This window comes from Oncorhynchus keta, chromosome 22, assembly GCF_023373465.1.
Source record: "Oncorhynchus keta strain PuntledgeMale-10-30-2019 chromosome 22, Oket_V2, whole genome shotgun sequence".
Taxonomy (NCBI): Eukaryota; Metazoa; Chordata; class Actinopteri; order Salmoniformes; family Salmonidae; genus Oncorhynchus; species Oncorhynchus keta.
This window is the reverse complement of record NC_068442.1, coordinates 2,953,889-2,978,161: the sequence shown is the minus strand read 5'-3', so window position 1 is coordinate 2,978,161 and position 24,273 is coordinate 2,953,889. Positions and strand designations below refer to the sequence as shown.

Below are 24,273 nucleotides of genomic sequence, written 5' to 3'. Positions count from 1 at the left end.
GATTAAACTCAGTAGGCGGTATCTATAAATCTGACAATCTGATTTCCCTTGGGACCTTAGGAGATGTAGCAACAAAGGATGTCAACAAAACAACAAACAACAACAAAACCACCTGGGACGAGGCCTATCACCTATCACAGAGAAGCCATATGTTCTGGCTGATAAGCCAATTGATGTGAGACACATTCAGGGAAAAGTTATCTCCCTATTTTTCCCAGAATCTTCCTCTGTATGTCCATGTGTGTAAAAGTAACTATTGAAGCCCTTTTGATTAGCAGGAAGTGTGGATGGATTCCATTATCTCAATTTTAATCTAAATCGAACTGATAAATAGGCTGTGACCTTAATCCACACAGACAAAGGGGAAATAGATAGTTTTGACTTTGTTATCCGAAATCATTGTTGGATACAAACTGGAGAAGAAAACTCAGACTGTTTCTGGTTCTGGCATAAAATAAATAGTATCCTGGGAGAGCTGGTGTTATCTATCTCTGATCAGCTCTACTCTCTGCCAATGAAAAGGGATATTATTCAACTGAGATGTTATCACAGAAATAGTCAATCATTGGAGAGGACGGATGTCTAAAAGTGAAGATGATAAGGTAACTTGGGGGGTACCCCCCTGGTATTTCTACAAATGTTTATAGATCTAACTTTATTAGATTACATATATAACTTTTTCTAAATTACAAAATATTTGATACATTCACCTCAATATCTTTTGAGATGAGACAGATTACATTTTTATTTGAGAAAGAGCAGTGGAGGGGGGGTCCTTTTAAATTATAAATGATCTACATTGAAACCATTCACTTGATAGCAGTGAGTTCAAGCAGTTGAAATTAACATTTTAGAATTTCATGTTTTCACATAGTTGGCAGATGGGGTCTTCCTGTGGCATACATCTACAAATCAAATTGGATTTGTCTCATGAGACGAATACAGGTGCAGACCTTACAGTGAAATGCTTACTTACAAGCCCTTAACCAATAATACCATTTTAAGAAAAAAAATATTCAGAAAGTATTTACTAAAATAAACTGAAGTAAAAAAAATAATAATAATAATTAAAGAGCAACAATAAAATAACAGTAGTGAGGCGATATACAGGGGGTACCGGTACAGAGTCAATGTGGAGGCAATATACAGGGGGTACCGGTACAGAGTCAATGTGGAGGCTATATACAGGGGGTACCGGTACAGAGTCAATGTGGAGGCAATATACAGGGGGTACCGGTACAGAGTCAATGTGGAGGCAATATACAGGGGGTACCGGTACAGAGTCAATGTGGAGGCAATATACAGGGGGTACCGGTACAGAGTCAATGTGGAGGCAATATACAGGGGGTACCGGTACAGAGTCAATGTGGAGGCAATATACAGGGGGTACCGGTACAGAGTCAATGTGGAGGCAATATACAGGGGGTACCGGTACAGAGTCAATGTGGAGGCAATATACAGGGGGTACCGGTACAGAGTCAATGTGGAGGCTATATACAGGGGGTACCGGTACAGAGTCAATGTGGAGGCAATATACAGGGGGTACCGGTACAGAGTCAATGTGGAGGCAATATACAGGGGGTACCGGTACAGAGTCAATGTGGAGGCAATATACAGGGGTACCGGTACAGAGTCAATGTGGAGGCAATATACAGGGGTACCGGTACAGAGTCAATGTGGAGGCAATATACAGGGGGTACCGGTACAGAGTCAATGTGGAGGCGATATACAGGGGGTACCGGTACAGAGTCATTGTGGAGGCGATATACAAGGGGTACCGGTACAGAGTCAATGTGGAGGCTATATACAGGGGGTACCGGTACAGAGTCAATGTGCGGGGGCACCGGTACAGAGTCAATGTGCGGGGGCACCGGTTAGTCCAGGTAATTGAGGTAATCATTTATGTAGGTAGAGGTAAAGTGACTATGCACGTCACCGGACGTGCTACCTGCTGTTTTCAACTCTCTAAAACCTGCTGTTTTCAACTCTCTAAAAGCTGCTGTTTTCAACTCTCTAAAACCTGCTGTTTTCAACTCTCTAAAACCTGCTGTTTTCAACTCTCTAAAAGCTGCTGTTTTCAACTCTCTAAAACCTGCTGTTTTCAACTCTGAGGATAGGTTTTTTTAACAGCAGGACAATGTTCCATGCCACAAAGCCAGTTCAATCAAGGTGTGGATGGAGGACCACCAGATCAAGACCCTGTCAAGGCCAGTCAAATCTCCAGACCTGAACCCCATTGAAAACCTCACCTCTGGAATGTGATCAAGAGGAAGATGGATGGTCACATGCCATCAAACAAAGCTGAGCTGCTTGAATTTTTGCGCCAGGAGTGACATAAAGTCACCCAACATCAATGTGAAAGACTGGTGGAGAGCATGCCAAGACGCATGAAAGCTGGGATTGAAAATCAGGGTTATTCCACCAAATATTGATTTCTGAACTCTTCCTAAGTTAAAACATTAGTATTGTTGTTTAAAAATGAATATGAACTTTTTTCTTTGCATTATTCGAGGTCTGACAACACTGCATCTCTTTTGATATTTTGACCAGTTGTCATTTTCTGCAAATAAATCAGAGAAACTGATCATTTTGCAGTGGTCTCTTAATTTTTTTCCAGCGCTGTATATTATGCTCAGTCAGCTGTGCCTCAAAAGTAATACAACGCATGACATATTAACTGTGGTAATCATATACCAAAATGTTGTAAATATCATTTCTAAATGGTCTGAGAAGAACAACATTGGCAGGGCAATTCAAGCATAGTGATAAGGTATTGGGCCTATAGCCTACTGCACAAACCACATTGCTACAGTACTGTTTTTAATTGGTTAATGTTGCATAGGCTTACGTTATGTCATGTTTAAAACAAATCTGAGCGGTAAAATCTGTGCTTGCTTTCAGACTCAGGAAGTGATCTTGACACAGAAAAGGTTGGTGACCACTGATATAGGGGAAACACGGGAATGACATGTTTTCACAATTAGACCGTATAGGCCTACTTTTCCATGACAATATCCCAAATATAAATCTTAAAAACCTGAAACCCTGGTAAAAAAAAGGTCTACCACAACTTTGTTACTGAGGAAGAACTGCATTGAGCAGAGAGAGCTTTATGAATGAGAAAAATCAAATGCATTCCAACGTTCGGTGCAAAGTCCGTACATCAGCAGTTCGAGTCAACCACCTCTGGCCCTCAGTGGTAAAGTCCCCACTAGGAGATGTAGGAATTAAATAGTTTTTCAAAAGCTTTTTTTCTAAGACATTCTATAATTTAGTAGGAATTAGGAAACATATCTTAGGTTCTGATCACCTGTTTTCCTGCACTCTGCCAAAGGGCATCCTCGTCCAGAGGGGCACACTGTTATTGACTGTTGTGACACCATTGGGGAAGTCCACTTTGCCTAAAATTAATTATGTTTATTATTGTCTTTGTATTAGTAAATATTAATACTCATGGCCTACATATTTACTGGAAATACATACACATTATTCCTGTTCACAATGCAATGTTTATATTTGAGATACTTAACTGTTGCGAGGTTTGAGTATAATTTACCCCTGTTATTGGACCAAATTATATTGTCCAGAGAGAAAATAGGCAAGTTCAATCTAACGGAGTCTGTTTTAGCAGCCCGGTCTCATAGACTAGACATAACATAATACATGTAAATCCGGGACAATCAAGTTAGTATAATATGTTATGTTTGATATGGTTAGACAAGACAGAAGATTACTTAAGTCAAAAACGGTCAAAAAAAAGTCAAAGGAGGGTGTTTGTTCAGGGTGTATGTATGGGTGTATAACGTGAATGTCTAGCAACCCAAAGGTTGCGTGTTCAAATCTGATCACGGGCAACTTTAGCGAATTAGAAACTTTCCAATTACTTAATACCCCAGAGTCCAGGTGGTTTTAGGCCGTGGAAGCGCTACTTTAGACCTTTAGACCTTAATGCACTACTCCGCTTTCTGGAATTTCATTTAGCTCTTCAAGGATCTTATGTTTATTCAGCTGAGACTTTTTGCTTTGGTGTACATCGAGTTTAGTCTTTTCTTCATTTATTCACTGTACATTCTGTACTTCAGTCGGCCTGTGGACATTCAAGACGATATATAAAAGAGACAAGTCACCTTAAATGGATAGTTAACTAAACTTTTATTGTTCCTTTTATGTCCAGCCAATTGGAGAGTCCAGTTTCAGCCCTCTCAGACTCAGTACAGTATGAATACAGCACTGAACATACAGCCAAACAGTGCTGCTGTATCAACAACGGTGATGTCATCAAAGCCCAACCCATCTTACAGTAATGCATGAGACCGAGCGCAGGACTGACCAGTAGGGCCTACTGAACTTGAATGAGTGAGATTCCTTTAGTCAGTTTAGGTTTTTTTCTGTAAGACCTTAACCCCCATTAGGATGAAAAAAAAATCCAGACATTTTTCCCAAATTTCTTGGAAAATTTGGGAATTTTGGGAATCCTCCATTTGGGATTTCTGGAAACGTTGGGAATTTTGGGAAAGTTTCGAAACATTTGCAACCCTGCCCTCCATAGACTTCCCCTTGAGATGACTGGCTTGCTAATGCACATGTTAGGCTTATCTATAGAATGTGCAGTATGCACGCATAACATACCATCTCTGACATAAAGGGACGTCACTCATAATGGAATTAATGTGTATTATTATTTGCCACAAAGGCATGTTGAGTTCATATGAAGCTGATAGGAAGTTGCCTGTATGTATGATGCTTTGACTCATTGCAATGTACGGATGGAGCTTCTTTACCATATAGGCCTATAATCACTTTCCAATGTCATGCATGTTAGGATGTAGTAATAGCAACTTTCCTTCCAAATATCAAAGTTCAAGGCATTCATGCATTTGGCAACTCTTTCAATGACTTGTCGCATGAGGGGAAACCGGGGAAAGCACTTTGGTAGGTGTTTTGTTGACATAGTCACAATGTATGCAGAGGCATAGCTCTGGTCCAAGGCGCTGCTTGAGCCTTGCATAAGCAAGCCACTTGAACACCCTGGACCAGAGCTAGTAAAAGCATGGCTAGCATCACACCGAACATGTATTCAGGGAGAAATAAAAAAGAGAAATCTGCATTTTTATACTTCTTGAGGGAAATAACAGTAATACATCTCTACTGTTTAACCAGTGGCGGGTCGTAACGATGAACAACAACACCAATTGATAATGCATACTCTATATATCTCTGATGACATCATAACTCTCATGTTGTTAATAAAAAGAAGACAAGATGAATGTCGCAAACATAGTAGGACCAATGAATGAGCTTTGGAGAACTATGTTTGCGTTGTTTATCTTGAGTTGCACCAGTTTATGGACCATGACACACAATAGTAGTATAACTGTTATAGGAGCTAGGCAGGTTGTGTTACGTGTAATACAATTTAAATAGCCATTCGAGATTCAAACAGACATTGCACGCTTACTTACTGAGTGAGAGTCACTGCGTCACTGTTGACAGTGACACTCACACTTCAGACATTGATTAAAAAAGGGCTGAAACATAAAGAAAAAAATAAAACATTTTAAAAAACGAAATAAATGAGACATTAAAAAAGATGATACTAAATGCGAAACATTCTTTACAAAGCACCAGCATGTAGTCTACCACTAAGGTCTGATACAGTCAAAACAAAGCCTTTTTGTGCTCAATGTACTCTTTCATGGGATATTCAAACCACATAAATAGGATCCTTAGAAGGGAAAACACCCAATCATTATTTATATTTATATGATTCCAAACTCAGTTTAGTTGATATGGTTCCTCCAAGTGTACATGCTTACAACACTGGACACATGTTATGGCAAAGCGATGGTCACGGGACAGTTAGTTGTCCTGACAAGCAAACCAAATACACTACTGTCACACATTTGTTTATGTCATGTTATACAACCGGTGGGTCTAGTCCTGAATGCTGATTGGTTAAAAACCGCATTTCAGCCGGTGTCTATTCAACAAGTTACCACCAGCTAAGTCTATGAAGTTAAAATGCCTACTTACTCTGTTCCACCTGACTTTATCCACTGTTTTATGAGCCCAGTCAGGCAACTAGGCGTATGTCGAGGGTGACTACTTCACAGGACAGCTGCTTGAACTGTTTTATTAACATGTGAACTTTCATGTGCCTTAATAACAAACCTGTATGCCATCTGTAAATACAGTGGCTTGCCAAAGTATTCACCCACATGGCATTTTTCCTGTCTTGTTGCCTTACAATCCGGAAATATAATGGATTTTGCATCTATTGATTTACACAACTGCCTACCACTTTGAAGATGCAAAATATTTTTTAGAAACAAACAAGAAATAAGACAAAAAAACAGAAAACTTGAGCATGCATAATTATTCACCCCCCCAAAGTCAATATTTTGTAGAGCCACCTTTTGCAGCAATTACAGCTGCAAGTCTCTTGGGGTATGTCTCTATAAGCTTGGCACATCTAGCCACTGGGATTTTTGCCCATTCTTCAAGGCAAAACTGCTCCAGCTCCTTCGAGTTGGATGGGTTCCACTGGTGTACAGCAATCTTTAATCTACCACAGATTCTCAATTGAATTGAGGTCTGGGCTTTGACAAGGCCATTCCAAGACTTTTAAATGTTTCCCCTTAAACCACTCGAGTGTTGCTTTAGCAGTATGCTTAGGGCCATTGTCCTGCTGGAAGGTGAACGTCCGTCCCAGGCTCAAATCTCTGGGAGACTGAAACAGTTTTCCCTCAAGAATTTCCCTGTATTTAGTGCAATCCATCATTCCTTCAATTCTGACCAGTTTCCCAGTCCCTGCTGATGAAAAACATCCCCATAGCATGATGCTGCCACCACCATGCTTCACTGTGTGGATGGTGTTCTTGGGTTGATGAGAGGTGTTGGGTTTGCGCCAGACATAGCATTTTCCTTGATAGCCAAAAAGCTAATTTTTTTACTCATCTGACCAGAGTACCTTCTTCCAAACGTTTGGGGAGTCTCCCACATGCCCTTTGGCGAACACCAAATGTGTTTGCTTATTTCTTTCTTTAAGCAATGTTTTTTTTCTGGCCACTCTTCTGTAAAGCCCAGTTCTGTGGAGTGTACGGCTTAAAGTGGTCCTACGGACAGATACTCCAATCTCAGCTGTGGAGCTTTGCAGCTCCTTCTGGGTTACCTTTGGTCTCTTTATTGCCTCTCTGATTAATGCCCTCCTTTCCTGGTCTGTGAGTTTTGGTGGGTGGCCCTCTCTTGGCAGGTTTGTTGTGGTGTCATATTCTTTAAAACATTTTAATAATGCATTTAATGGTGATCTGTGGAATGTTCAAAGTTTTGGATATTTTTTTATAACTCAACCCTTATCTGTACTTCTCCACAACATTGCCCGTGACCTGTTTGGAGAGCTCCTTGGTCTTCATGGTGCCACTTGCTTAGTGGAGTTGCAGACTCGGGGGCCTTTCAGAACAGGTGTATATATACTGAGATCATGTGACAGATTATGTGACACTTAGATTGCACACAGGTGGACTTTCTTTAACTAATTATGTGACATCTGAAGGTCATTGGTTGCACCAGATCTTATTTAGGGGCATCATGGTAAAGGGGTGAATACATATTGCATGCACCATTTTTCCATTTTTTATTTTAAATCATTTTTTGAAACAAGTAATTTTTTTCATTTCACTTCACCAACTTGGACTATTTAATAAATACTATTAAATACAAATCCATTTAAATTACAAGTTGTAATGCAGCAAAATAAGAAAAACGCTAAGGGGGATGAGTACTTTTGCAAGGCTCTATACAAATAAAATTGTTAAATTACGAGCACAGTTGGTTAAAAAGACAGCAACCTTCCCGCTAGTCATGATTGGCTGAGATAATGAGTGGGCTGGACATGCCAAGAGATGAGTTTGGATTTGTCTATTTGAGCTGGTCATTATGTCTAGGTAATCCAATCTAACACTGCTTTTTAATTTTATTTGGCGTGTAGTAACACTTAACAAAAGACTACTATGCAAGTATCCATTTCAATAGAACGTCACTGCAGCAACTGTTTCAGAGCACTCTCGTCTGAGTGTGCAAGAGTGCAGAATAACGGCAGTTGAATATGTCAGTAAACGTTGGCAAAAAAGCGTACGAACAAAATGGAAACAACACAGGATGTCTTATTTAATGAACGGGGTTGCAGTCTGTTGCCATGCCAGTCTACCCCCCCTTCTCCCCCCCTTCTCCCCCAACAAGATTTAGATGCAAGTGGCTGTTCCACTGGGTGTCATAGGTGTTTGCACCAATTTGTAAGTCGCTCTGGATAAGAGCGTCTGCTAAATGACTTAAATGTAAATGTAATGAAGCGTTGATCCATGTATATGGGTAAGAGTCTAGCTACAGTTTCAGATATTATACGTTTATAATTTTGTCAGAAAGTTGTTTTCATTGCAAGCTAAAGCTTGCTGTTAGCTAGCTAGCTGACATTAGATGGCAGGCTCGCGAGCTAATATTATGTTTGTGATCTGTGTGTAGTAACTTTAATGTTATATCCGAATGCCATTTCGCATTGCTAGGTATAGCCTAATGTTAGCAAGCTAACTAGCTAACACTGAACCTATTTGGATAACTTTAGCTAGCACTCTATGGATTGGGATTATGGTTCATTGTTTAGCCCCACCCATTTTAAGAGGGTGTGAACAGTGCTGAATGGGGTGTAGACAAAGAAGAGCTCTCCAGTAGGTACCAAAACATTCAAAATGCAATTTTCTCAAAAGTGAGTTTATAAGTTTATCAACTTTCAAAGCAGAATTACTTTCCCGTTGTTCCTCAAATGCAGTGTATGAAATACCATTTTGTAGCTCTGAGTCTCCACTTTTATCCATTGTAAAAGTAAAAATAAACACAATTTCAAATTTTGCGGCACGAGACCGATTTAAGCCGGTCAGTCACAATTTATAAACTTGATCTCCGCTATAAAAAGCATCTAGACATTATCTCACATTTCTCACTAACATTTTTTTTTTTTTGCGGTCTGTCCCTCAGGTATTTGCAACATTGTTACAATATTCAAATTCGATCTCCAGCTGTCCCATTGCAAAGAACGTGCCGGATGTCCGGATGAGACAGACAGGCAGGCAGCTTTTCTCAGCCAGTCGAAATCATGAATCCACATTCCTTTTTTATGGATATATACAAACTGCAGGTCTGATATGTTTTCAAGCTAATTTCTCGTTCCCACAGTTCATCAATACATTCAACTTTTACATACACAGATATGCAAGTGCTAAAAATGCTCGCATCACTCTGGCTGAGAAGTTTCTCTCTTTCTGATAACAATGGCTACATGCAAACACTTGTAAACGGGGTCTATTCGTTTTCGAGAACGCTACGAGTTGGAAATAACGCAGGTTTTTGTGAGATAAAAAAAATCGACGTTTCTCTGAACAAAGAAGTTACAGCGTTAATAGTAAGCTATATGTATGTACTGGCTATATGTACTCATTAGATAGCAAAACCATATACATTGCATATATTATATTAGTATTACATGAATTGCTCTTTTGTCTGAGGATGTTCCATAAGAGAAATCTTAGGATGCCGGGGACCACGAGAAGAGATTTGATTTGACTGTATCTCTGTAAAAGGGGGATGGTGTAATTCATCTTGAAAAAAGAAAAGCAAAAGGGGGAAGAAAAAGGTCACTGAAATGCATATAAAACACAAAGACATTTTCATAAACTCATACACTTATCCTTCACAACTATACAACTGCTAAGCTTATATATATATATATATATATATACACACACTATATATGGAATGCTATGTTGTAACAATTGTCCATAATGCCATACATCAAATGAAACACGCACTTTGAAGCTACTGTACCTTCATGAATGAACAAGAAAGGCCTGTAATCACAATATTTTTTTTTTAAACAGTTACCTGCCATCTTGGTGCAGTACCTATGCACGAACACCTCACCCAGTCAAGAGACAGTCATGGCATTGTGAAAGATAAGTGTAACCGTTCACATATAAGGCATATTGAAAAAGTTGAAACACCCCCTTTTAGACGCTCCTCCTTCAACGATAATGTAGGTTTAAAATAAGAGAGATCCCAGATATCTGTCCAAATGTTGTATTGTGTCTTTTTCCCCACAAACAGAGCCTTAAAATTCCTCGAAACGGGGAAGATGTTTTTTTTTTGGGGGGGGCCTGCAAGGTGAAACCAAAGGTTATGGAAACCAAAGTTGTCATAGTTAGGCGTCAACTTCACAGAGTCTCCTTCACTGGACTGGACAGTGAAGACGGAGAACGATGGCGCTACATTCAGAGGCCCCTCATGCAGAGCAGAGCCACCAGGAGGAGGGAGGCCAAGCTGAGGGACTTGGTAGCCATGACGCCTCCACCTGGAGGGAGACAGACAGAGGCACAATGGTGACGTTTCAATTACAGTTTGGGTAGCGTTCTAACCTATCAACCAAGCCATGTATATTTGGTCTGTTCTGTTAGGGATCCTGTGTATGGTTTCACGATAGGAAAATACTTCATACGCACTATCCAATGTGTTTGAGCAGGTAGTGGATATCAAATCATATGCTTAGAAAATGATAAAAAAGAGTGAGTGCACACTGCAATTTATGCTCCAATGTTGTTAATTGGCGACAAAAGTTTCGACCACTTTCCTTCATGGTTTTATGATATCATGCCGTGTAACCCTCCGACTGTCCCCTCTCCCCTACCACCTGTGTAATATGGTGTGACATGTTCTCAATAAGCCAAAGATTGGATCTCGAATTTGTACGGCAAGACAGAGTCAGGTTTTTTTTTCCCCCAGTAGCAAAATGTGAGTGCCACATCCAATTTGGAGATCGATGACATGTACTGTAAATTACTGGCTGACGGTTATGGCTGGCTGACAACATTTGTCATAGAGAGTTCACCTCTGTTTCAATCCACACATGCTACATTCATGAGGGCTCGCTCCAGTAGAGAAGCCATTGGTGAACTGATCACAATTCCAAACGTATGTATAGATGGGTGCATTGTGTAGCCTACAGCTGATTCCTTGGGCTGTCATAAAATAGCAGGATTATTTCAGTTTTAAAGATGGCCACCGAAAGCAAGAGTCATTTGTCACAGTCAACCAGGGGGCCCATGGACAGGAGCTGTCACTGACATTTTCATAGTGGATATTATTATAGAGGTATAAGATGGGTGGAAAGGCTTTGGTCTAAAGTCCATTACAAAAGCCTGGTGATGGCCCACTGACTTCAGATTGGGGTGGAGGATGGAGGGTTGGCTGAGAGTCTGGGTGGATGGATCAAGGGGTAGAGGGGGTCTTGTGAGAAGAGGAAGAGGGAAACCCCCTCCTGGGTAGCTGTTATCATGGAGGCCAGGCCCACCTGACAGCTTGATTTCACAGACTCCTGGGAATCAAAGCTCCGGTGGGGGATTATAATGGAGGGGGTTTGACAAATGGAGGGCCAGCTGCCTTGGATAAGATGGTGATATCTCCCCACCGCACCAAATATGGGATTCAACTTCAGATGGACAACAGTGCTTCACTCAAGTGTTATTATGTTGGCCCTGTGTTACTTAATCTATTGCACCTCCTCACAATCAGCCTCCATTTTGTGTCATATTCATTTCTGCCTCTAAAAGGGGCTTTATACAATTTTGTAAATGTATTACGTTAATGTTCGATTGATGTGTTACCTGAGATGCGTATTTGGGCCACAGCCCCGTCCCCTCCCTCGCTGTGAGCCCTGACTTCCACTATGTAGTCCCCATCCTTGTGCATGGGCAGGTCTATGGACCGCTTCCCAGTGGTAAACAGCATCCCAGTGGATTTGCTGGCCTGCCTGTACAGGACCTGTAGGGAGACCAAACACACAGACAGAATATTAGATCAGTTCATATATGTTCATACTAAGGAGCTGTGACTACACCGCAAAAAGTGAAATATAAGCTAGCCGAAATATCTTATATTGACTGATAATTCCCTTAATTGGCTTGTATGTATGAGATACACATGGTATACACTGTCCAACAAAATGCTTACTTGCAAGTTCCTTTTCGACAATGCAACAACAATAATAAAAGATAAGAATATGAACATATAAATGGCCCAGTAGAATAGAATAAACATTATAGTGTAATACAGGAAGGCACAATTTATAGCCCAATATTTAAATGTGTTTTGGGGAAGGGGGATTGGTGGGCAAGTGTTTTAAATTATGAAGTATTTAGCAATCTTGTAGCAGCAGTTGTGATGTGTGTAGCACCCAAGTGTGTGTGTGTGTGTGTGTGTGTGTGTGTGTGTGTGTGTGTGTGTGTGTGTGTGTGTGTGTGTGTGTGTGTGTGTGTGTGTGTGTGTGTGTGTGTGTGTGTGTGTGTGTGTGTGTGTGTGTGTGTGTGTACAGTGGCAAGAAAAAGCATGTGAACCCTTTGGAGATACCCGGATTTCTGCATAAATTGGTCATACAATTTGATCTGATCTTCATCTAGGTCACAACAGTAGACAAACACATTCTGCTTAAACTAATAACACACAAACGATTATACTTGTTCATGTCTTTATTAAACACACCGTGTAAACATTCACAGTGCAGTATTGAAAAAGTATGTGAACTCTTGGATTTAATAACTGGTTGACCCTCCTTTGGCAGCAATAACCTCAACCAAACATTTTCAGTAGTTGCGGATCAGACCTGCATGATCAGGTGTAATTTTGGACCATTCCGTGTTACAAAACTGTTTCATTTCAGCAATATCCTTGGGATGTCTGGTGTGAACCGTTCTCTTGAGGTCATGCCACAGCATCTCAATCGGGTTGAGGTCAGGACTCTGACTGAGCCACTTCAGAAGGCGTATTTTCTTCTGTTGAAGCCGTTCAGTTGTTGAATTACTTCTGTGTTTTGGGTTGTTGTCCTGTTGCATCACCCAACTTCTGTTGAGCTTCAATTGGCGGACAGATAGCCTTACATTCCCCTGCAAAATGTCTTGATAAACTCCATAGATGATCGCAAGCTGTCCAGGCCCTGAGGCAGCAAAGCAGCCCCAAACCATGATGCTCCCTCCACCATACTTTACAGTTGGGATGAGGTTGATGTTGGTGTGCTGTGCCTTTTTTTCTCCACACATAGTGTTGTGTGTTCCTTCCAAACAACTCAACTTCAGTTTCATCTGTCCACAGATTATTTTGCCAGTAGCGCTGTGGAACATCCAGGTGCTCTTTTGCGAACTTCAGACGTGCAGAAATGTTTTTTGGGGGGGCAGCAATGGGTTCTTTCGTGGTGTCCTCCCATGAACACCATTCTTGTTTAGTGTTTTACGTATTGTATACTTGTCAACAGAGATGTTAGTATGTTCCAGAGATTTCCATTAGTCTTTAGCTGACACTCCAGGATTCTTCTTAAAGCATTCTGCAATGTTCTCTGCAAGGGAGAATAGCAACAGTGCTGAACTTTCTCTGTTTATTTGTCTTACCGTGGACTGATGAATATCAAGGCTTTTATAACCCTAACATTTGTAACCCTTTCCAGCTTTATGCAAGTCAACCATTCTTAATATTATGTCTTCTGAGATCTCTTTTGTTTGATGCATGGTTCACATCAGGCAATGCTTCTTGTGAATAGCAAACTCAAATTTTGTGATCGTTTTTTTTTATAGGGCAGGGCATCTCTAACCAACATCTCCAATCTCGTCTCATTGATTGGACTCCAGGTTAGCGGACTCCTGACTCCAATTAGCTTTTGGAGAAGTCATTAGCCTAGGGGTTCACATACGTGTTCCAACCTACACTGTGAATGGTTAAATTATGCATTCAATATAGAATATATAAAAATACAATATGGTGTGTTATTAGTTTAAGCACACTGTGTTTGTCCATTGTTGTGACTTAGATCAAGATCAGATCAAATTTGATGACAAATGTATGAAGAAATCCAGGTAATTACCAAGGGTTCCCATACTTTTTCATGCCACTGTATATCTATGTGAGTGTATGAATGAGTGAGTGCATGTGTGCTAAGGTATAGAGAGTCAGTGCAGGTGGCTGGTCTAGAGGGGCCAGCTCTCTGATGGCTTGTAGATAGAGCCTGTTGGCATCAGACCTCATACTCCAATACCGTCTGCTCGACAGTAAGGATGCTGCCGGCCTTCCACACTGTTTCGAATAGATGTCCTGGATGGGTGGGAACATGGTCCCGGTGGTGTACTGGACCGTCTTCACCTGTTGGAGGGCCTTTTGGTCGTGGATGGAGCAATTTCCCATACTAGGCCGTGATGCAACTGGTCAGGACGCTCTCAATGATGCAGCGGGTAGTAATTAGGAGAGGACCCGGGGTGGCATGCCAAATTTCAGCCTTAATTTGTCAGCCTTAGGAAGTAGAGACAATGTGGCGCCCTCTTGACAAGAGTGGTGGTGTTGTTGGTCCATGTCAAGTCCTCGGTGGACGCCGAGGAACTTAAAACGTCTCACTCTCTCTACTCCAGTCCCATTGATGTGGATCGGGGAATGTTCCCTCCTCTGCTTCCTGAAGCCAACAATTAACTCCTTTGTTTTGCTGACGTTGAGGGAGAGGTTGCCGGCCTGGCACCACAATTCCGCTTACCTCCTCTCTATAGGCCGACTCTTCATGGTTGGCTATGAGGCCTACCACGGTGGCTTCGTCAGCGAACCTGACGTTGCAGAGGGTCAAGCTTGGAGGGAACAATAGTGTTGAATGCTAAACTGTAGTCAATGATCAGTATGCTCACATAGGTGTTCCTCTTGTCCAGATGTGTTACGGCCGTGTGAATAGTGATGGAAATGGCATCTACCGTGGATCTGTTGGAGCGGTAGGCAAATTGGAGTGGGTCCAGTGTACCTGGCATGCTGGCATGCTGGCCTTAACGTGGGCCATGACCAGGCCCATGAAGCACTTCATGATGAGCGGGGTGAGTGCGACAGGGCGGTTTTGGGCATGACACCTTGTTTTTTGGCACTGGGATATTGGTGCTGTCCTTATAGCAGGTGGGCACTACGGCCTGGGACAGGTTGAATATGTCCGAGAAGACACCCACCAGCTGGTCAGAACACACTCTGAGGATGCGGCCAGGGATGCCATCTGGGCTGGCAGCTTTGTGAGTATTTACTCTTTTGAGAATTCTCCTCGCGTCAGCCTCGGAGAGTGAAAAGCACCTGGTCGTCCGGAACAGCGAGAGTCCTCCTCGATGGCTTGGTATTGTCTGCCTCAAAGCGACCACAGTATGTGTTAAGATTCTCTGGGAGGGAGGCTTTGGGACCCTTACTTGTAATAAGCCTCGTTTTAGGTTACAATAAGCAAAATGATCTGCCAATGACGTTAGATCATTTAGCTTGGTAAAAAAGTGAATCATCACTCTATATAGGATATTCAGTGCTTAGATTTCACTTTTTACAGTGTATGAGAAAGGCACTTGAGTAAACGGTATGTCGTGTCGAGTAATGTGGACCTTCTAGCTAGGTTGAGTTTTGAAAGCTGTAGCTTTAAGAAATCTGTTACGTCTCGTGCATATGTGGCAGATGCTGGAGAGAGACTATTGCTCATGTGTTAATCTGAAGTACAGACCTTTTTTTTTAAAACTACACTACAAGCTTCCATGCATTTATAAAACTGTACCCACCTTGTAGCCATCTATTGTTGACTCGTTGGCCAAGGGCTCAACATGTTCCCAGGCGATATTCACTGATGTGCCTTTCAGCTTTTTACTGATTATTTTAGGAGGCCGGCTCGGGGCTGGCGAAAAACAGAAGAAGAATTGTTCTACAGTGTAAGGATCAGGTGACAACCAAACAGAATCAGTGAGATTACACTTTTGCACCCCGGTACATAACTCAGAATATGCTGACGACTATTTAGCTGAGGACCAGTCTCCCAGACACAGACTAAGCCTAGTCCACCACTAAGACACTTTCAATAGAGAAACACCATTGAAAAATGTTTTAGTCTAAGAGTAGTCTTCGTTTATTTCCAGGAAACCATCCCGGAGATAAAAATACGTACGGGCTTTCTTGGTGTAGATCTGTAAGTGTTGGCTGGGGGGTCCGTATCCGGCTGCATTGTAGGCCTTGACCTCTATGAGGTAGTGGGAGTCTGGCCTCATGTTATCCAGCCTGGTCTGGTTCTCTCTGCTGGACAACACCACCCTCTGACTGGATGTCTCGCTGTCCTCCGCCTTCCTCCAGTACCGCACCTGGACAGGAGAAGAAGGAGACGGTCACAGAGACTCAATATACTGTATATAAAATATTCCAGGGCCTAAATACTTCCTGGTAAAATCATATGGTAATGACTACTAGCTGATTGTGCTGGATCAAATACAATGGAGTACTCAGGGTTAGTCCATTGTTTGGAGGACTTAAGTTTAGTCCATTGTTTGGAGGACTCAGGGTTAGTCCATTGTTTGGAGGACTCTGGGTTGGTGCAGACAGGTCGCTTCTACTTCTATCTGACAAACAGTCGTGTTACTCCTCATAGACAAAGACACATAGTACTGACCTGGTAGCCTTCTACAGTGTGCTGGGTGACAGGAAGCCACCACACGATGGCCTCAGTGGCGGACAGCGCCCTGGCCCCCACACTAGTCGGGGCTTTAGATGGCACTGGTGGCACACACAGATATATAATTTAAGACACTATAAGACAGAGAGAAAGAGACCCTGTACAAGTATTTCCTCCATATACCCACCTACAGTAACTATCCATGTTCTATGAATATAGTTTTTCTTTCACTTTACAACTTCATGTTGGCACCAAGTCTGACCTGTTCATGCAGACCTCCCTCAGTCTTGGTAAGGAGGCATCTGTTAACAGCCATTAATCATTACCTAGAACAAGCTCAGTGGCAGAAATCTCTCTCATCACATTCTTTCTGCTCTCCAACAAACACTTTCCTCTGAGTTATGACCCAAGGCACACTCTCAGAGTGTTCGCTCCAAGACAGAGCGCTGACCTTCTTTGGCTGTTTAAATCCCACGGCGGGCACTGCACCAAGAAACCTTCACACACACGTTGTCAGGCTTAACTGAATGCTTCTCCCCTCTTTTACACTCCCAACGAGCGAGCGTTACCACCGCAACTGAGTATCTCTCCGTAGTGGCTATCTTGATTGTCTGTCAGCTGAAGTTAATAAGTGGGCTAAATGCTTGGCATCCTTGGGGCGAATAATCAGCTTTCTGGTTCATGCCACAAAGATCACGATAATCCTACTCTGATGAGGGCGGGGAATGGAGGGAGGGAGAGATGGAGGGAGGGTTCACATTCTAAGGGTACAATTCTTCACATTCATCTTTGGGATTAGTTATGAAGTATATCCCACGCCATTAAAAAGTCACCGTGCTGATAAATAATTGACACTGACAGATTGAAACAGTTGATATGAAGGTGTGGCATTCTGAAGAGCCCTGCTCTCACTATGCTGCGGATAGAGTACAATAGTCTGGGTTCAGTTTTTCTGTTTTCCCCACCGATGCTTGCGGTTTGGGCTTAGGAGTAAGATGATCCTCGATCTGTGCTTACCGTCCTGCGCAGAGTAGATGACAGCCATGAGACTATAGGGTCCTTCCCCTTTGCTGTTGAAGGCCTTCACTTTGACCTCAAACTCTGTGGAGGCGAGGATGGACGAGTCTTTGTGGACGTAGTGTTTAGCCCCGGGGTCTGCCACAGTCACCTTCCTCCACTCGTAGCCATCCCGGGGCTTAAAGGCGATTATGTAGCCAAAGTTACGTCCATAGTAGTACTGTGGCTGCACTGGCTGGAGGTAGATGGAATAGAAACTAGAATTGAATGACTGAGAATAACAGAAATATCCACCGAAACAAAAGATATCCTTGCAGAGAGCGTTACGCTGAGTGACAAGACAATTGCCAGACCCAAAATAAAAAGGGTTATCGTCACTCTAAAGCATGTTTATATAATACTAATTCTCGTAAGCATGACGACTGTGTTTCTGACAGAGTGTTTATTCCAAAGTTACGACACTCTTATTATTAGACCAACACCCTCTCCCCATGCCTCATCTCCTAGCTGGGCTCAGGCACAACCAGACCATATGTTTCTGCGTGACGTACATGCACCGTTAACCTCTAAACACACACACAGTTAACCTTTAAACACAAGCCTCATCACATCGACCAACAGCTGTCGGATTGATGCTGCCAGGCTTCTAGCAAGAAAAGGCAATTTGCCCAGGAGCGCAGTAGGAATTTGTCAAAGGGGGCAGCAGAGAAACGGAGGCTAGCTAATGCCTGATACCTATCACTGATAGATTTGCTGGTGATCGTGTAAACAAGTGAGAGACTGATACAAAAGCACTTCTGGACACCCATGTTTATCCGTCAAACCGCACTGTTAAGAATGTGCTGTGGTGCGATGTGTTTTCTTCCCTCTTCCTCTATGAATATAGCCACCATACTTTCATAGCTGTTTTGCACTGCCTTGCAAAGAGGAGGAAAAGAAAGGCAAAAACGAAATGTACTTTGCATGTGCAAAACTTCTGCTAATGCTCGTCTCCATTGGCTTGCTCCTGGCTGTTGTCAGATCAGATTTAGAAGGGGAGTTGAGTTTGTGGTCATAGGTCACCCTGGAAAAAGTATTGCCTAGACCTACCGTCCAAGTTATGGTCAGCTCCCTGCTGGTCCCGCCGCCGCCGCCGATGTCTGAGGGCGCCACCACAGGAACTAAAAGCAAAACGCCAAGATCTGAGTTCACATTCACAGGGCAGTATTCACAAAGCCCATCAGAGTAGGATCCAGCCTGTCCATTTGATCATATTCATTATGATCTAAAAAGGTCCAACTAGATCCATTTAACATTTAGATCCGAGATCATCACTGCTACTCTGATACACTTTGTGAATATGGGCCATTGTCCACACAGGACAATGCCAAACAACACATACTGTACCCTTCCATTGGCACCGGTACTTGACGCAGCATTGGCTTTGCAAATACCATATCACCGTCACTAATGCTGCCAAGTGCAACACCTTAATGTTCATTAGGGACCGATGCCACACTGTGGGGGTAGAAAGGCTACAGCTCGTTCCTGCTCTGCTTAAAGCTCAGTCTTATCTCATGCGTCTTGGTTTCGTGAGATGTGTTCTAGTAGATATTATTATTTTAGAAAGGTTCCACTAGGCCTACTTTTTCCAATGTTGAACTTAAATGAGCTTATATGGCCGACTGGGGTTCAAAACCAGATCTCCAGTTCAAAACCAGATCTCCCGCTGAGCTAAAGCCTAGGCCAGTGGTCACCAACCGGTTGATAGTGATCGACTGGTCGATCTCCAAGGCATTCATAGTCGATCACCAAACATTCATGTTAAAACAATACATATTTTATTTATTTATCGCAGTTGGCAGTAGGTACATTTGATTCAGAAGCTCTAGTGTCGGGAAGGCAAAGAGTTCCCATTTTGAACTATTTCATGTGTCTGAAGGTAGAACTCTGGATACCCGACCCGGCAGTCCTAGAGAGCAAATCAAGTGAACGTATAGGTCTACCGCTGGCCAATCAGATAGCTCAGATCACCGTCTGTCTGCACAGTTTCCTCGAACCATAGGCTGTATAAAGAAGCCGTGCGCGCACAGCAAAGTTGATACCGTGAGATTTCAAAACGTTTAAAACCACGACTAGAGAGAGACTCAGCGAATACAGCAAAGAGCTGCTGTTTCTATGAGTAAGTTCATGTTTAAGATGTTATTCAGCACCTGTCCAAACTTTCTCAACACTTTTACAAGCCATAAAATGCGTGTTCTCCCTACTTTCAAACGCACTACAACCAGCACCGCAGCAGTCATGAATGAGTATAGCAAAGTGCTTCGATAAGCTTGCGTTGCTACTGTATTATTAGCGGTTTGTGTCTTCTATAACATCAAGGAATATTTCACTTTCTCTGGTCATAGGAGTAACAACATGAACTGGTGCATGAGGCAGACATGTTTATTTCATACCTTTATTTAACTAGGCAAGTCAGTTAAGAACAAATTCTTATTTTCAATGACGGCCTAGGAACAGTGGGTTAACTGCCTGTTCAGGGGCAGAACGGCAGATTTGTACCTTGTCAGCTCGGGGATTTGAACTCGCAACCTTCGGGTTACTTGTCCAACACTCTAACCACTATGGTAGATCTCGGCTTGCTTTTGGACTCAGAAAGTGATTGGTGACCACTGGCCTAGACCACTGTATGACCAGACATTAGCTCTGGTAGCGAGCATCATATCTAAGGCAAGGTTACTCATGATGCGATGGCGGTTCCGTACCAACTCCGTTCCACTCACCTGCCTCCAGCGTGGTGACTTTGGGAGAGGGGCTGCTGGGGTCTCCTGTCCCCAGGGTGTTGGTGGCTATCACCCTGAACTCATACTCTGTCCAGGGAAACAAGTCCACCACCGTGGCCGACTCTGCATTTCCTTCCACATCTGGAGGGGCTACAAATCAAATCAAGCTTTATTTGCACAGCACATTTCAGACATGGAAATGTTCACATTGTAGAAGGAGAAAAAAAAGTAGAAAAACTTAAATATTTACTAAACAACAAACATAGGAGGAGAAAAATACTAAAGAGTAACAAAAACTGAAAGACTGAAAAGCACCCGAAGACAGAGATACATAAACACATAGTTTCACCTCAGAGAAGTGTCAGATAAACAATCACAACAGAGTGTGTATAAATCCTGCCAGCACTTGGGCGTCTTTTTCATACAAGTTGTATTACTTCGGTGCCACTGACCAAAGCACTCATTTACAGAACGTTGTAAGAGTTTAGCTCATCTTATTTTGCAATCGATATAAATGCTGACCAAGGACTTATGAAACGGTGCCTGTGAGGACACATGCCATGCGTCCAGAACTTTTTTGGTTTCGGTCTCTGCAGGTTTTGCTTCTTTAAGAGCTCCGCCATGTGTAGCTATGTATCTGGCGCTTCTAAAAAAAAAACAGGTTTGCTATGTCATTATGGGGTATTGTGTGTAGATTGATTTTTTAAAAATTGTATCCAATTTAGAAGGCTGTAATGTAACAAAATTTGGAAAAAGTGAAGGGGTCTGAATACTTTCCGAAAGCACTGTATGTATCTGGCAGTCTCCGCTTCAGTGTTAGTTTATTTGACCAGATTTTGGTGTTCATGGAGTAAAAAAAAAAAAAAAATCATATTTTATTGGGCTGATAGACAGTAGGAGAGAGACAAAAAAAAGGTTGGAAAGGAGACACTAGTATGGGTTCTGAAAGCGGCAGTACAAACTGCAAGACCGGGCCTACCATTTAGGGTACATATTTGACCAGTCTACAGTTTGATGTACAGTACCAGTCAAAAGTTTGGACAAACCTAAACATTCAAGGGTTTCTCTTTATTTTTGCTATTTTCTACGTTGTAGAATAATAGTTAAGACATCAAAACTATGAAATAACACATATGGAATCATGCAGTAACCAAAAAAGTGTTAAACAAATATATTTTATATTTGAGATTCTTTAAAGTAGCCACCCTTTGCCTTGATGACAGCTTTGCAAACGCTTGACATTCTCTCAACCAGCTTCACCTGGAATGCTTTTCCCTACAGTCTGGAAGGAGTTCCCACATACGTTGATACGTATGTCGCTGTTTTTCCTTCACTCTGCGGTCCAACTCATCCCAAACCATCTCAATTGGGTTGAGGTCGGGTGATTGTGGAGGCCAGGTCATCTGATGCAGCACTCCATCACTCTCCTTCTTGGTCAAATAGCCCTTACACAGCCTGGAGGTGTAATGGTCCTGTTGAACAACAAATGATAATCCCACTAAGTGAAAACAAGATGGGATGGTGTATCGCTGCAGAATGTTGTGGTAGCCATGCTGGTTAAGTGTGCCTTAAATTCTAAATAAATCACAGACACTGTCACCAGCAAAGCACCCCCACACCATCACACCCCCTCCTCCATGCTTCTCCGCTTGTGTGGTTCCCACCGTGATCATCCGTTCGCCATCCGTTCTCTCACAAAGACATGGCAAATTTGAACCCAGATTTCCACCGGTATATTGTCCATTGCTCGTGTTTCTTGGCCCAAGCAAGTCTCTTCTTATTATTGGTGTCCTTTAGTAGTGGTTTCTTTGCAGCAAATCGACCATGAAGGTCTGATACACGCAGTCTCATCTAAACAGTTGATGTTGAGATGTGTCTGTTACTTGAACTCTGTGAAGCATTTATTTTGTCTGCAATTTCTGAGGCTGGTAACTCTTATGAAATTATCCTCTGCAGCAGAGGTAATTCTGGGTCTTCCTTTCCTGTGTCAGTCCTCATGAGAGCCAGTTTCAACATAGCGCTTGATAGTTTTTGCCACTGCACTTGAAGAAACTTTCAAAGTTCTAGACATTTTCCGCATTGACTAACCTTCATGTCTTTTAGTAATGATTGACTGTCATTTCTCTTTGCTTATTTGAGCTGTTCTTGCCATAATATGGACTTGGTCTTTTACCAAATAGGGCTATCTTCTGTATGCCACCCCTACCTTGTCACAACACAACTGATTGGCTCAAACGCATTAAGAAGGGGAAAAAAATCCAGGTGACTACCTCATGAAGTTGGTTGAGAGAATGCCAAGAGTATGCAGCGCTGTCATCAAGGTAAAAGGTGGCTACTTTGAAGAATCAAAAATATATTTTTGGATTTGTTTTTTGCTTTTTTGGTTACTACATGATTCCATGTGTGTCATTTCATAGTTTTGATGTCTTCAATATTATTCTACAATGTAGAAAATAATCAAAAATAACTTAGTAGGTCCAAACCTTTGACTGGTACCGTATGTCCTTTATTTATTTGACTTACATGTGGTGGCGTCTCGCCAGTCCTCCTGAGAGAAAGAGTCCCGGCACTGGATAGTGTATTTAGAGATGGGGCTGTGGTTGTCTGTACCTCGGCTCCAGATCAGACGCACACTCTTATCCCTGATCTCCTCCACGCGCACCCCACCTGGAGACCCAGGCGGACCTGGAGAGACGGAGAGGAAGAGAGGGGGGAGAGGGAGGGAGGAAGGGGGTGGAGCATGCAGTTGGGTGGAGAAACAGAGATAATCATTGGTTATTACTACAGAAAATACTAGGTCAGAACAAAGAATGTCATAGTATCATGCACACATACTGCAAATGTGCCCATACTGAATAGTGAGGTATAATGTGAAACAAAAGAAACGTATGCTTTTCCCCTTCTGTTCATGGGTGCATAGACTTGGCAAGATTCCCTGCCTGTTAAGTCTACGTTGTACTTATACTGCAACACCTATTCTGAATGAACATCAAAACAGGTGATTCCACTGGCATCAGTCTTAGCCTTGAGGATTAATACCTTTCTTAGGGCCATTGACATTCACTAACTGAGCCTATGGACCGAGAGCCTTTTTTAATCCACTAGTTCTAGTTCTATCTTCCTGGAGGAGAGAAAGAAGAAGACTCTAATAGAAAACCCAGACTGTTGGGGTGAGTCTCTCTCTCTCTTTCACACACCCACAGCCTCAGCCTCAGACAGCCGCAGAAATCAAGCAGGACCTTCGTGTCTGTCACAGAACCCACCCAGAGTACTAAGGCGATTAGACTGTAGAGTGACAGAGAGAGGGAGAGATGTGGTGTGTGTGTGTGTGTGTGTGTGTGTGTGTGTGTGTGTGTGTGTGTGTGTGTGTGTGTGTGTGTGTGTGTGTGTGTGTGTGTGTGTGTGTGTGTGTGTGTGTGTGTGTGTGTGTGTGTGCGTGTGTGTGTGTGTGTGTAGAATGAATCAATTAATTTATTTATTGATGAAATTTTATTTTTGTGTCAAATCGCCATTTGGCAACCCATCCCTTATGGGATTAATTGACACATAAACAAACATTATTAATTAAATTATAATTCTTCTTCTGGCATTCTCCGCATTGTGCATCACATAGAGTAAAAATATTTACATAAAAAATATATATATTTAAAAATAATAAATCAATACATAATAGTAAATAAGGTTATCCAAACAATAATTACATGCCTAGAGCAGTAAACTAATGTACATACATACATACATACATACATACATACATACATACATACATACATACATACATACATACATACATACATACATACATACATACATACATACATACATACAGTTGAAGTCGGAAGTTTACATACACCTTAGCCAAATACATTTAAACAGTTTTTCACAATACCTGACATTTAATCCTAGTAAAACTTACCTTTCTTAGGTCAGTTAGGATCACCACAATATTTTAAGAATGTGAAATGTCAGATGAATAGT

General features: G+C 42.1%; 1 protein-coding gene across 3 annotated transcripts in view; it reads right to left on the bottom strand.

Moving 5' to 3' along the window:
- Positions 1-10,198: 10,198 nt before the first annotated feature.
- The window catches only part of LOC118400808 (contactin-1a-like), a 119,279-nt gene continuing 105,204 nt past the window's right edge, over positions 10,199-24,273 (bottom strand). For all 3 annotated transcript variants that reach the window (XM_052474696.1, XM_052474694.1, XM_052474695.1), the window contains exons 17-25: positions 22,819-22,980; positions 20,296-20,445; positions 18,623-18,693; positions 17,534-17,768; positions 16,514-16,617; positions 16,019-16,208; positions 15,639-15,751; positions 11,706-11,862; positions 10,199-10,396 (exon numbers count right to left, since the gene is read on the bottom strand). In XM_052474696.1, the coding sequence (XP_052330656.1) occupies positions 10,317-10,396; positions 11,706-11,862; positions 15,639-15,751; positions 16,019-16,208; positions 16,514-16,617; positions 17,534-17,768; positions 18,623-18,693; positions 20,296-20,445; positions 22,819-22,980 (1,262 nt within the window). In that variant the 3' untranslated portion in view covers positions 10,199-10,316. The remainder of the gene's footprint in view (positions 10,397-11,705; positions 11,863-15,638; positions 15,752-16,018; positions 16,209-16,513; positions 16,618-17,533; positions 17,769-18,622; positions 18,694-20,295; positions 20,446-22,818; positions 22,981-24,273) is intronic.